This window comes from Schistocerca cancellata, chromosome 11 (assembly GCF_023864275.1).
Source record: "Schistocerca cancellata isolate TAMUIC-IGC-003103 chromosome 11, iqSchCanc2.1, whole genome shotgun sequence".
NCBI lineage: Eukaryota > Metazoa > Arthropoda > Insecta > Orthoptera > Acrididae > Schistocerca > Schistocerca cancellata.
In genome coordinates, this window is record NC_064636.1 from 104,504,058 (window position 1) to 104,517,375 (window position 13,318).

The 13,318-nt window shown below is 43.6% G+C and overlaps 1 protein-coding gene across 1 annotated transcript in view; it reads right to left on the reverse strand.

Annotated features, from left to right (window-relative positions):
• Window positions 1–1,669: 1,669 nt before the first annotated feature.
• The window catches only part of LOC126108286 (uncharacterized), a 365,566-nt gene continuing 353,917 nt past the window's right edge, over window positions 1,670–13,318 (reverse strand). Inside the window, exons 25-26 of the mRNA XM_049913510.1 lie at window positions 12,252–12,538; window positions 1,670–4,591 (exon numbers count right to left, since the gene is read on the reverse strand). Coding sequence (XP_049769467.1) covers window positions 4,568–4,591; window positions 12,252–12,538 — 311 coding nt within the window. The 3' untranslated portion in view covers window positions 1,670–4,567. The remainder of the gene's footprint in view (window positions 4,592–12,251; window positions 12,539–13,318) is intronic.

A 13,318-nucleotide genomic window follows, 5' to 3' on the forward strand; every position in this document is an offset into this window, starting at 1 on the left:
TAAAAGTGTTAAAAAGAATAATCTCAATAAATCGAAAATGGTGTCTTTTAATATTTTCCATTTCATATCAGGCCAAAGGTAGTTTTTTATTAACGGGAATTTATATAAATGCTTACACTGCCATTGCACATAGACAGCTATCCTGGAGCATCAAGCCTCACAGAAAAAAATAATTAAGCATTGTGTTTAATGGATTATCGCGCAATATTAAAGAAAGATTTTTAATCCATTGTGAGTAAGACGGATGTCTTCATGATGGGATACGTATGATATTTCTGGCGATAGCGCCCTGAGAAAATTTAGCCATGGCTTTTAACAAACATAAAAGAGTATTTTCAAAACCATTTCATACAATAGGAATAACAGCACAGTTATCATTGAATGAACTAACAGCATTTTCAAAAAGTTACGCGATACAGTGCACATCAACAGTTTTCAGCATGCCCAGCTAAAACTGCATACACACATGTACATTTGTTGTATTAAGCAAGGATGAGAGGTATGTTCCTTACAAGGAACATAGCCTTACCACAGAAATCACGACGTTATAGCCAAGTTGTCGTTTTAGATCTGTATCTTATATGTAATTATTATGCTAACTGAAATTTAAGAAAGAATAATTTTGTAAAAACTGGTAAGTGTATAGCTGTTACTCTTAATTTCATCTACATCTGATGCAGTGATAACCTTTTAGTGTAGAGATCTGTGGAAGAAATTTAATAAAAAATAGTCTGATAGTACATTTGAATAGCACTACATAGTGGTAATAAGTAATCCCTCATGTACCAATAGGAAAAAGTGTCTTCTGTGGAAACCATTTGTCGTACTGCATTTATGTTCTTGTCTTCGAATTTAACCAGGCATCGAACATCAAATAACTCAAAATTCACTCTAATAGATTAACAGCATCATCTGCTGATCTCTTCAATTGTCTGAAATATGAAACCATTGAAGTTCAAATATTTTCATAAATTACTCATAATGGTGGTTTGTATGGTACAGAATTCAATGCTGTACAAATTTAATGATATTTATATTAAAATTCTCTGTTTGCAAAACAAATTATTTACATGGGGAAAACTAATGTGGTAATTACAAATGAAAGAAAGGTAAGAAAATGAGAGAGAAGCATTGTCAATCACTGAACTACTCAAATGTCAGTTGTGAGTCCTTATCATTGTCCATTCTGGACTCTATGCAAGGGAGAGGTATTTCTGTGTATAACGTAAAACTGTGCAAAAGTGGTAACACTTCTATGGCAGAACTGTTGTTGAATCACAAGAGGAATACGAATTTTAAGCATAAATTAAAAAAAAAAAAAAAAAAGGCTGAGATGTTTCACTTGTAAGAGCAATGTTAAAAGAATGCAGAACCAAAAGACCACACACACCAAGGAAATATTTCCTATGCATATGAACCATTGATAACAATGACTGCTGATGGAAAAAAAAGACAAATTCCAATAAACAGAAAATAATTAACTTATCTTAGTGAGAAAATATTTAACTATTGTAACTGCTCCTCTTAGCCAAGTTCCGTTTTTAAATACGGGAGTTGACAGTAAGACCACAAGAGAATTGCAGACTGGTTTAATCCACCAGCAAGAAACAAAGAGCGTAAGGGAGGTTATAGCAGCCAGTTACAAAGGTTTCATATAAACAAGTCTCTATTATTAATATAATTTTCTATTTATTTTACCACAACAAAAACATTTGACACTTCAATGATGATACATACATAATGAATTAATTACAATAATGATACATAATTATAATCATAGAAACAGTCTGATAATTTGTAATGTATATGCATGTTATTTACAACAAAGAATGAAAACAAAAAAGTTCAACACGTTACACAGGACTGTGACGAGATGACACAGCTTACAGAATCAGCAAAGTAACAAAAAGGTGAGTGACTTAAGAATGATCTAGCAAGGTACAGACAGTTTCAGAGCATCTCAACAAAACTTTAGCCACATCACAACATCCCCATTGGGTAATCACTGCTCAAGTGAGCTAACATATGTATATAAAAAAAGATCTAGTTCCACACACATGTGGGTGGGAGATGGTGAAACAGAAGGTCACTGGAGAAGTGGAATAGACAACGAGAAGAAAGAATAAGCTAAAGAACATAAACTCATTCAGAACTATGTACCAGAACAATCAGCTATAAACTGACACACCAGATTACCAATAAATATAGGAAGTTAAATATACATGACAAAGTGTAAATATTCCTTCGAAATTTTTTTGTACAGCGTTAACAGAAACGTGAGGAGGAAATGCCCCACACGACACCGAGAGGAAAATTGCACGACCGTAATATGTGCATCTCGTCACAAGAGAAAATTATATATGACTAGCACAAGACTTGCGCCAACTGGCTCTGGAGCAAAAGGGGGAAAGAAATGGCCACCATAAGAGGCCACGGACTGAACAGTAAACTGAAGGCACCGACCATTTTTGATCAGGTGAGTGCTTCCGGGAAACACCCCATCCTATTGTTTACCGAGTACATTTGGTTCCAAATGTAAAACAATTTGTTTCAATAAAGAGCTAAAAGTGCTCTTCAACATTGTTTTCTATGAAGATCCGAAATTGTTTAAAACTTGAGAGAATTAGCACGTCTGCACAGCTTCAATGCTGCACCTGTACCACTTCACTGCTCTCCCTTCTTTTCCATTAAAGACAAAGAACATACAATTAATTTTAGACATAAATAACAAAAGCCACTTCCACACTCATAAAATGCCCCTGATTAATAACAAACATTAATATGTAATGTGGATAATAATATCATAAACAAACCCCATGGAATAAATATGTAATTTTCTCCATTAGCATTGATTACACACTTTAACAACAAAAAACCCAAACATGATAGCATACATGAATACAGAAATCATCAGAATACAATGAAAAGTAATCCCATTGTTACATAAATGACCCTTTCTTTCCAATACAACATATTTTGATTTGATTATATATTTACGTTTTTCTTTAAAAAGTAATGACTGTTTAGAGCATGAAACATCCATATAACAAGTGACAGGTATCTCCTTCAAAAGGACAATAAGGGAATTTTCTAGTCCTCCCTGCTTTAAGTAGAAAAACGTTTAGCATCTCCAAGTTGGTTTTTTTAAATCCCAGCATTTTCAATACAAATGTCCTTTACATAACATATCAAAAATACAAGTCACACACACGAGGCAAAAATAATATCTGCTTTCTCGTCCTAAAACCGCAACAAATTATTTTATGCCCACTGCTTCACCCGAGAAGAAAAGACTGATGGGTTCCCCTCTCTTTTCTGTTAACTGTGTGTGTATTATCTTGAAATTATTTCACCTTCTATGACTCCAATAAAACACACACAAACACGAAAGAATACTTTTGTGTCTATGAACACAGTGATGCCATTTTGTGAAATGCAGTCTTCATTTTTAGATATCACTGCCATTTACAACACTCACTGTTATCATTCCTAAAACAAAAAAATGAAAAGTAATTGGTCCCACATTACTAAAACAATGCAGATTCAGTGGAATGGGTGACTGTACCAGAAATTAAATAAGCTGTTCGAAGACAAGGCTTCCCCTTTTGCTAGCAACCAAACACTTTAGTACGCTGCACCCCTAATGTTCAACTGACGAGCGGAACGAATGCAATAAAGGCACATTTCCGACACGAGGGAAACTATGGAGTGCCTTATGCACCCTTATTCCTTTCACGGTATTCACTTCGTCCGTTCCACGTAAAAATGCCCTCGAGTTTTCGTTTCCTGAGCACACAAAGCACTCCACAGCACAGTACAGCCTACGAAGTTGTCCTTCCTCGACAAACGTACTAATAATTCTGAACAGTCGAGGAAAGAGGGCGCACAGTTGTCACCGTAATGCCCGATTTCTCCAAATAACAAATGAGGCCCACTACTGAAAATCTCTTTCAGAACAACAGAAAATGCTGTATCGAAATCCCTTACGTGTCCTGAACATTTTGTCACTTGAGAAAAATGACAGAAACTTTTACACTGCTCCAGCTTCTTTTACAAAGAATGAGGGCAAAATTCGTCACATTTGAAAGCTGCCAGATTCTTAACACATTCAGTCTATCTTCCAGCCTTGAAAACTAAAGAGTTCCACAAAAAAAGAAAAAAAAAAAACATACATACACACAACAAAGGTACTGCACGTATATCACACAGCAGCCTAAACACACTCACAAACATATCACCACCGTGCAGTTCGATACACCCAACACCGAACACGCTTCCCATTGTCGGAACTGACAGACTAATGTTGTACAGTGCATTTTCTGCTCTCAATGGCACAACCTCCGGGTCTCTGTGTTTGTCCCAGCACAGGAGGCACCAGGGCAACTGACACCTAGGCTTTCAGGCACAGCACTGTCATCTCTGTCTACTGCATTCAGTATTTCAGCATCTGACGTCTCTCACTTGCACCATCGTCCTCTTAACACAGAGGGAGGCCTCTGCAATGCAGTAAGTTCCTACGCAGTTCTCCTGTCAAATATCTCCTGAGGAAGCTGCAGCGGTGGACTGCTCAACTCTCGCACTCGGCAACATTCTAAAAAATGAAGAGGACAAAAAATAAAATAAACTATCCATTTCTAATGACAACAAAAGGAATTAAAATCATAAAATATGTATAGGTTCTGTAGGAATGCACGGTCTCTCAGCAAAATAAACTACTGAAACTTTTTCGAGCCTCCAGCCGTGTCAATTTCTTCTTTTTTGTGGCAGTTTTTATTAATGTTTTATGTGAACTCTCAGAATGCCTCCGAGAGATTAAATCTGTGCTTCTGAAAGATTGTCGTTTCCATTCTGTACGCAATATTCTGACAACCGTGTCACCTTTCTTCTGGTGTTTTAAGTTTTGCCGTCAGGTGTCCTCGCTGCCTGGAATAACTGATCGGATGAGTCAGTTATCAAAATATTGCATACAAAATGGAAGCCACAATTTAGAAAAACATCGGGAAGTCAAAATATTGCGTATAAAATGGAAACGACAACTCGGCAAAACATCTGGAAGCACCCTATTAATGTGTATTATGTTGATATGATGAAAACAGAATAGAAATTTAAAAAATAAAAAATATAACTAAAATATTGTCACAAGAAATTACATTACTTATGAATGTATTTGTACCAAAAATAAACCACAGTATTCTCCCTGACCAGAAATCGTCAACTAGACTACTGCACTATTTGCGATATTGATTGACGACAGAAAAACTGATGACAGCAGGTTAAGTACAAACAATACTCAGTCAAAGGCTTCACAGACCACAGAATACCAGGCTTCAACAACAAGGACGAGCAGTGTGATACTGACAAACTGTAAATTAATGTGTGACCGGGATGAAGAGCCTGCAATATTGGTGAATGACAGTACCTTTTGCAACCTTCCCATTAGCCCATCAGCCGCATTTAACACTTCATGTATTTGGCGCCATGAGACACATTACCTGCATCACAGTCTTCTTTGAAATTTTGTATTTGTGGGGATCCACAACCTCCGAATGATTAATAAATAATAAAAATGCGATTTTTACATTACAGCCTGCTACGGACTATGTTTACATTTATATTGTCTTATTTGACTCACCGTCTCTCTTACTACCTCCATGCACAATGCTAACCGCTGTTGTCAGCATAGCAGCCATCAAGTAAACACCTGTGCACCACTCACTCAGCTCTCCACCTTCCACACGAGCCCAAGTTCCTCTGGCGCTACGTACGGCATGACGATTTAGTCGGCACTAGCCAACCTGGGTCTGCCTACATACGTGGAACTCCTCCGAGGAGGAAAGGGGTTTATCTACGGAACAGGCAGGCTCCGAAGGAGGGAGATCGGAGGTCGTCGAGAGACGACAGGTGCACGCAGACGGAAGGAACCCCGGGGTCGGTCGGTAAATTTGGGGAGGAGTGGATCAAACAGTGAGGTCATCGCTTCCATCAGATTAGGGGAGGGTGGGAAGGGAGTCGGCCATGCACTTTCGAAGGAACCATTCCGACATTTGCCTGAAGCGATTTTGGGAAATCACGGATAACCTAAATCGGAATGGCCAGATGTGGGTTCGAACAGTCGAGTCAGTGTGCTAACCAGTGCACCGTCTCACCCCGCGAACCCGCACTCGTCTGGGAAGCGGGAAGCCGAGTGATTGTGCAGGTGTTTACTCAATGGGAGCTATACTGACAAGAGTAGTTAACTTTGTGAATGCAGAAAGTAAGAGGCACAGTATATGTAACATGTCTCAAATGGCCAGATAGGTGAAGTGTTAAATGCAGCTGCAGAGCTAATGGGAAGTTTGCAAAAGGTACTGTCACGTGCCAATATAACAGGCTCATCACCTCTGTGAAACATTAATGTACGGTGTGTCGGTATCGTACTGCTCGTCCTTGTGGTTAAAGCATAGTCTTCTGTGGTTTCTGAAGCCTCCGACTTAAGAGACTAAATGGTGGCTCGGATGAGTTGTGTTAAAAAAATTCACGAGGAGAGGGTCATCACAGTGTCGGTCATCTCCTCGTTTACTAATTGTACTGATAGAGGCCACACGAGGACTGTGCTGCCGAGTGGTAGCTGTTGAAGCTATTTGTCTTCTAAAAACTTATTGCTGGTCTCTGAAACTAGACTGTATCATATTTACGCAGTGAGACAGATGGAAAATGTATATTGTCGGACAAGATGTGTGACAGACCAATCGTCAAGACTGTCTCTAATTGTATCAAAACCAATGTTAGTATGAACACTGAAATCGTATGCTTACTGTTGAGTCTCGTACAGTGCTAAACCAAATTTGTATATCAAGTTGCACATTCTCTCGTATATTCTCGTACGCTTAAAAATTTAGTAATCAATTTGATAATGCTCATTCTGCCTTGTGAGTAAGTCCGGAAAGGAGGCAGTTAATGGGAGGATGGATAGATTGACTGATGGAGTTAAAGAGACCACACTAAGAGGTCATCAATCCCTCAATCCATTGTGTGTCAAACTGGAAATAATTCCCAGAGAAGGAGGACACAGAAGACAAATCCCAATGGCCTCGACTGTATTTGAGAACTGAGAAAGCTGAGAGACTGAAGTGAGAGAAGGGTAAAAGGGTGAATGTGGGAGAGTTTACACGCCTGAAAAGCAAGCTCGAGGCCCTCGGGACACGTTACGCAACTGGAGATGCGCCTTCCCCTTCTGACCAGTGCTTTGAGACCCTCCATTGCCACAAGAAAACTACAAATATAATCTCAGGAAAGAGAACAAAGTCAAAATGTCTGCTGACCGACAACAGGTGTAACAGAATAAGAAAATCTAAAAACTTGGGAAGGGCAGGCATCAGGCTAAACCGCCGAGCAAAGGCAGCCCCAGGCCCCTCGGGTAGGACGACGGGGCACCAGTTTGATCCCTAGAGTGGACACGAGGCTAGTACACCCTGCATCACAGGTGAGAGAAAAAACAACTTTCACAGACAAAATGCAAAACCAAATCGGCCACTTCAGTGTCGCCTGCTACCACCAGAGGTAACGTGTAAGCAAGTTTAAGGTTTTGCTGTGAGGTGGTCAAATCGGAGCAATCCGGTAGGATGTGGGCCACTGCGAGATGGGCAGATGATCTCGTCTGAGGATGTGGTCACAGAGTCGGCCGAGTGTGGCCAGTGTGAAGCCAAAACAGACAGTAGATTCCCTGCGAGAAGCACGGTGGGAAGGCTGCCACTCAGTTGCGGTGTCCTTTAGCATTCGGAGGAACAGAGGCACACCGATCCACATTCCGAGCCTCCGACAGCTGTCGGCGTACAGTCGACCGGAAGTCCGGTTCTGGTCCCCCGTCTCCAAAGTTGACATCTAGGAGCCAACTCTGCCTACCAGTCGGCACATTTGTTCCCCCAGATCCCGACGTGACCCAGGCTCCACACAGAGCCCGCGTGACGGAGGTCATACGGGAGATCCCCGACAGTCCTAACCGACGGCTGCAGGCTAGCGCCGCTCGACACCCCGAAGACTACTCGAGGAGTCACTGCCGATTGAGTGCGAGAATGGACATACCCGAGGGCTCGTCCACTGTATCTGTTCGACAGGGAGTGTACCTCATCAACGTGTAGGCCGAACCAGTTCGTCTGTCGATGGTAGAGCCGTCAGTGTCTACCGTTCTGAGCCTGGAAATGCGTCTGTGACATCCAGGTACAGGTGGTGAAGGACCGTAGGGCCTGTCGAGTCTTTCAGTCCGAAGGAGACGTCGAGGTAGATCCGAGTACGGGGTACCCTCCTTAGGTACACACGCAATTTCTCACTGACAAGTGGTGACAGTGGAGAAAGACAGAGTTCGGAATAGATACTATTAGAACAGAGATCGCGATTCCAGACCTGTCGTGTGAGGGGGATCCCCCTAAATGGGGAAAAGTACGTGGTACTTCAGACGCTCAGGGGAGCAACTAATGTGTATTGCACAAATGAACAGCAGTTGTCAATGCCCTATCTGTAGGGCAGGGATGCCTGCCTCTACGAGTAGGCCCTTCAGAAGGCTGATCCAAAAGGCACCTGTCACATGTTGGATCTCGCAACAGTGCCTCCGATCCGGCATCCGCAATCCGGGCGGTGCCGAGACTTACATCAGGCACCCGTAATCGAGGCACGACACGATCAGACCTATGTAGAGTTGCAGAAGGGTTGAGCGGTCTGTATCCCAGCCAGTGTTACTGACAAGGAGAGGCCCAGCGTTTGGAATGCGGATTTACTGCAAACTTCGTACACTCGTAGTACTCCATTAGGACAACACAATGTGTAAGCAGTAGTGCGAACTTCTCAAGCATTACTGAGAAAATCGCAAGATAATATCAGTCGTCAAATATATACCTGTGCGTGGCTATTTGCACCACGAAGCAGCAGCAGCCGAGCGGTTACCGTTCGAGCCCCGTAATCGCCGGACCGAGTCCCATTCGTCAGCTTCTCCCCGAGAACGCTGCCTCGGATGCAGAGGTGTAACGTGTGGACTGGCGGCACGGGGGCAGCCGAATCTCCCCGTTTTTCGAGGACTAAGTCTTGTCATTGTTGTCCTTAGGTGATTCGTAGATCTGTGAAGGATTCTGGGACAGACGAGGAGCATGAGCCTGCAGCCTGTGGCTACTTCAGTCACCGACTGGCATCCAGTTGCAAGTCAACAGATTCCCGGGAATGTTGTGTCCAGAGGGATACCTTCTCGGTACGAGGTGCCGGAGTTGGGCACAGCTTCTCCAGCTGGAGGTCAGACACTGAGATACCCAGCAGACGGGATGTCGATGCCACCAGAAGAGGGTGTGCGGGAAGCAGTTTGGGGAGGGCCCCGACCGCCAGGGCAGCGGGTGTAGTCCGGCGGCCCCGGGGGCTCCACGTAGCACACACGGGGGGCGACAGTACAACCACTAAAGAGTACAACGTCGTCACAGTAGTAGCGTACATCACTGCCGTACGTGTAGAAAGTAGGCGACCGTACGTCTTCTCGGCCTCTAGATACGTGAGGGCGGTCGAGTGTCTCATATTCCCCGATTTTCTTTTCTCGTTTGAAAACGGTCATTCTGGTAAAGAAGGGCACGGTGCCCTCCACAGCTGATACAGATGGAAGGGTGGGCACAAGGAGCATTCCTGTGCAACTGACAGCCACAACTGCCACAGACAGTGTCCAAATCTCACGCATTTGTAGCACTGCACAGGAGGAGGAATATACGGCTCGACATCACGACAATACACCGTAATCTCGACTTTCTCGAGTAATGAGTCACCTTCGCAGGCTGAGATGAAGGCTCTGCCATCCACTACACTCTGTTGTCTTTTGGTCCCCATTCGACAAACCAGTAAAAGGATACCTGAGTGGACTATGACTTTTATGGGGCGTTATACTGGTGAGCTCGTTGCAGGCGAGCAGTGCCTGTGACTGAGCATGACAGGCCATTTTATGTTGAACAGAGCCATTTTAATTTTTGAAATTGCTGCTACATCCTCAAACTTGGCCTCAAGATGTTCAATCGAAAAGAAAGGCTCTCTAGTCGAAAAGGAAGTTCCGTGCAGCTTTTCGTGAATGATGCTGTTGTATACAGAGAAGTTGCAGCATTAGAAAACTGCAGCGAAATGCAGGAAGATCTGCAGCGAATAGGCACTTGGTGCAGGGAGTGGCAACTGGCCCTTAACATACACAAATGTAATCTACTGCGAATACATAGAAAGAAGGATCCTTTATTGTACGATTATATGATAACGGAACAAACACTGGTAGCAGTTACTTCTGTAAAATATCTTGGTGTATGCGTACGGAACGATTTGAAGTGGAATGATCATATAAAAGTAATTGTTGCTAAGGCGGGTGCCAGGTTGAAATTCATTGTGAGAGTCCTTAGAAAACGTAGTCCATCAACAAAGGAGGTGGCTTACAAAACACTCGTTCGACCTATACTTGAGTATTGCTCATCAGTGTGGGATCCGTACCAGGTTGACAGACGAGATAGAGAAGATCCAAAGAAGAGTGGGCGTTTCGTCACGGAGCTATTTCGTAAGCGTGATAGCATTACGGAGATGTTTAGCAAACTCGAGTGGCAGACTCTGCAAGAGAGGTGCTCTGCATCGCGGTGTAGCTCGCTGTCCAGGTTTCGAGAGGGTGCGTTTCTGGATGAGGTATCAAATATGTTGCTTCCCCCTACTTATACCTCCCGAGGAGATCACGAATGTAAAATTAGAGAGATTCGAGCGCTCAAGGAGGCTTTCCGGCAGTCGTTCTTCCCGCGAACCGTACGCAGCTGGAACAGGAAAGGGAGGTAATGACAGTGGCACGTAAAGTGCCCTCCGCCACACACCGTTGGGTGGCTTGTGGAGTATAAAATGTAGATGCAGATGAATCCCCGTCCATCCGAGAACAACCCAAGTAGGGGGGGTGGGGGCGAATATTTCTCACCTTCTCTCCGAGCCCTACAGTCCTCCGATTGCACAGCCAGGGAAGAGAGCATTTGGGGGTCATACCTCTCTGCATTTTAATGTGTCATAGCTCCAGAAAAAGACTGCAGGGGCTGTGCAACCACCAGCAGAAGAAAACTTAAGTGACTTCACGAGCACATCTTCTGTCACAGTACCACCCACTCCAAAGTGCCCCACAGATGCCACCCAGCCCCAGCAACGCTTACCTGGCCAGCAAATCACTGCCCAGAGTCCCCATACTCCACCCACAATGGGCAAATACTCCTCGGCTCGAATGGGGAGTTTCCAGCTTCGGTACCTGTAACGAGCCGAGTGACCGAGTGACCCTGTGTGGTCAGGAGGCTACCAACATGCAAGTACTTGACGACACTCTTCTCCCCCGCTACACACGCCCACACACAAACACACAATGGAATGGCTACCGCACTGGATTTTGGCTGTAGTACCGTTGCACGGAAGAAGGGTGCAAAGAGAGAAAGGAACAAACGTGGGAAACAGGCCAGGCTGTGTGACACTCCCTACACTATCTACATTGCTGTAAAATTTAGACAAGGATACCATATAGTTAATATTGAAAAGTTGTACAAGGCTGGAAAGTAAGAAAATGAGTGTCCAAAACACAAACCAGATCCGAGCACCATCAGCACTGGGAAGACTATCCACTGGAAAGTTAGAGAGAAAAAACAGAACAGTAGAAAGATAAACCTGCAGCACAGAAAGGGAAGAAACACTGCGAGGGTTGGGGCTCCGTGTCGGCCAGGCCCGTACTCACAGAAGAGATGCGAGACCCACGGGTGGAGCGTGTCGATTACAGGTTCACATCCGATTAAGGTAACCGAAATTTCTAAGAACGAACGATATGTGAAAGCCTTGCACCAAACATTCTAATTTTAAGATCTAAGATCTTTTATTTTTACTATCAGTAATATGGTTTTTTAAATACTGCTTTCCTTAGGGAAACAATTTCACCAGAAGTGGTTATGCTGTATTGGATAATTATACTGAGTATTGCTGTTAGGTTATCAGTGACAAAGTATGGTGTGACTTTGTAATTTTAAAGTAAATGTTTGAAGTGTTAACATCATCCCTTCTCAATTGGTCCCGCCATCATTTTCCACTGCAACCTGGTTACCTGTAACACTATCACCTCTGATTTCATCCTGAAGTGAAAGAATGGACTAATAATGCAGTTGATACATATATTTGTGAGGCCTCCAAAGCAAAATTTCAATCATTACACTCACTCACAGCACAAGAGGGAGGTTAGAAATTGTACAGAGAACTGCCGCGCCGGGTACCTGGGTCTGCTTCCCGAGGTTTCCAGTGCCGCCAAAACCCCTGATGGCGGCCATCAGCTGCTCGTGCGGGTTCTGCGCTGGCGCGCGCGCGGATGCGGACGGGCCCGCCCCCGCGCCCGCCTCGGGCTTGGCGACGAGCGTGATGCCCTTTCTGGGTTCCGGCGCTCCGGCCCCGGGCACCCGGAAGCCCTTGACGACAGGCAGAGGGAAGCCCTTGGGTGCGGCGGACACCGTCACCGGTGCCTGCTTCGCCGTAGGACTCACGAGGCCATTTTGCGACACCAGACCTGTAACGAGCCGAGTGACCGATCTGCTGAAAAACTAAATGTGAGACGGCTGAAAATAAATATAGCAATTACAAATAGCTGTAACTTTAGTGCACAGTAATATATCTACAGGAATTACAGAGAATGTAGGACAAAGTTCAAAATTTCTGTCACTGTCAAGCACAGGGAATCTGAAACTGGGACGTGTGTCAAGTTCTACGTCACGAAAGGCGCTCTGGATGCCAGAATTTAGCAAATTTTCATTATTTCCTCACAGTGCAGATGAAATTTCACCAATGATAAAATAAAGTGCCTCCAAATGCTGACAATATTCACATATAGTATAAGTTGTTTGGAGAAACAGGATGTTTGTGTAAAAAAATAAATAAATAAATAAATAAATAAGTAAATAAAATTCACCTTTCCTTGGAATTTAAAAGCAATCCACATACGAAGCCAGATGGAGTTACAAATGTCACGAACAACGATTTGACACTCCTCAAAATGAAGCTGAGCATGAAACCATAAGCAACTAAAATTTTTACAGGGACAGAAGCAGGAAGAGTACGTTAACAGTGGAAGCCATGGAGAAAGGAACATTTTCTGCGAGTCTCCTTTTTGGAGTTCTGTACCTCAACCAGTGAAACAGGAACCTCTTTGTTGTCCATCTGTCTGCATGTCCACATGTTAAGACCCCATTTTCTCAGGAACAGACAGAGGTATCGAGTTGAAGTTTTGTCAGATACTGAAGTCCACAGACCCTCCATAGAGTAGAGATGTTAAGACCACAAATCAATGCAA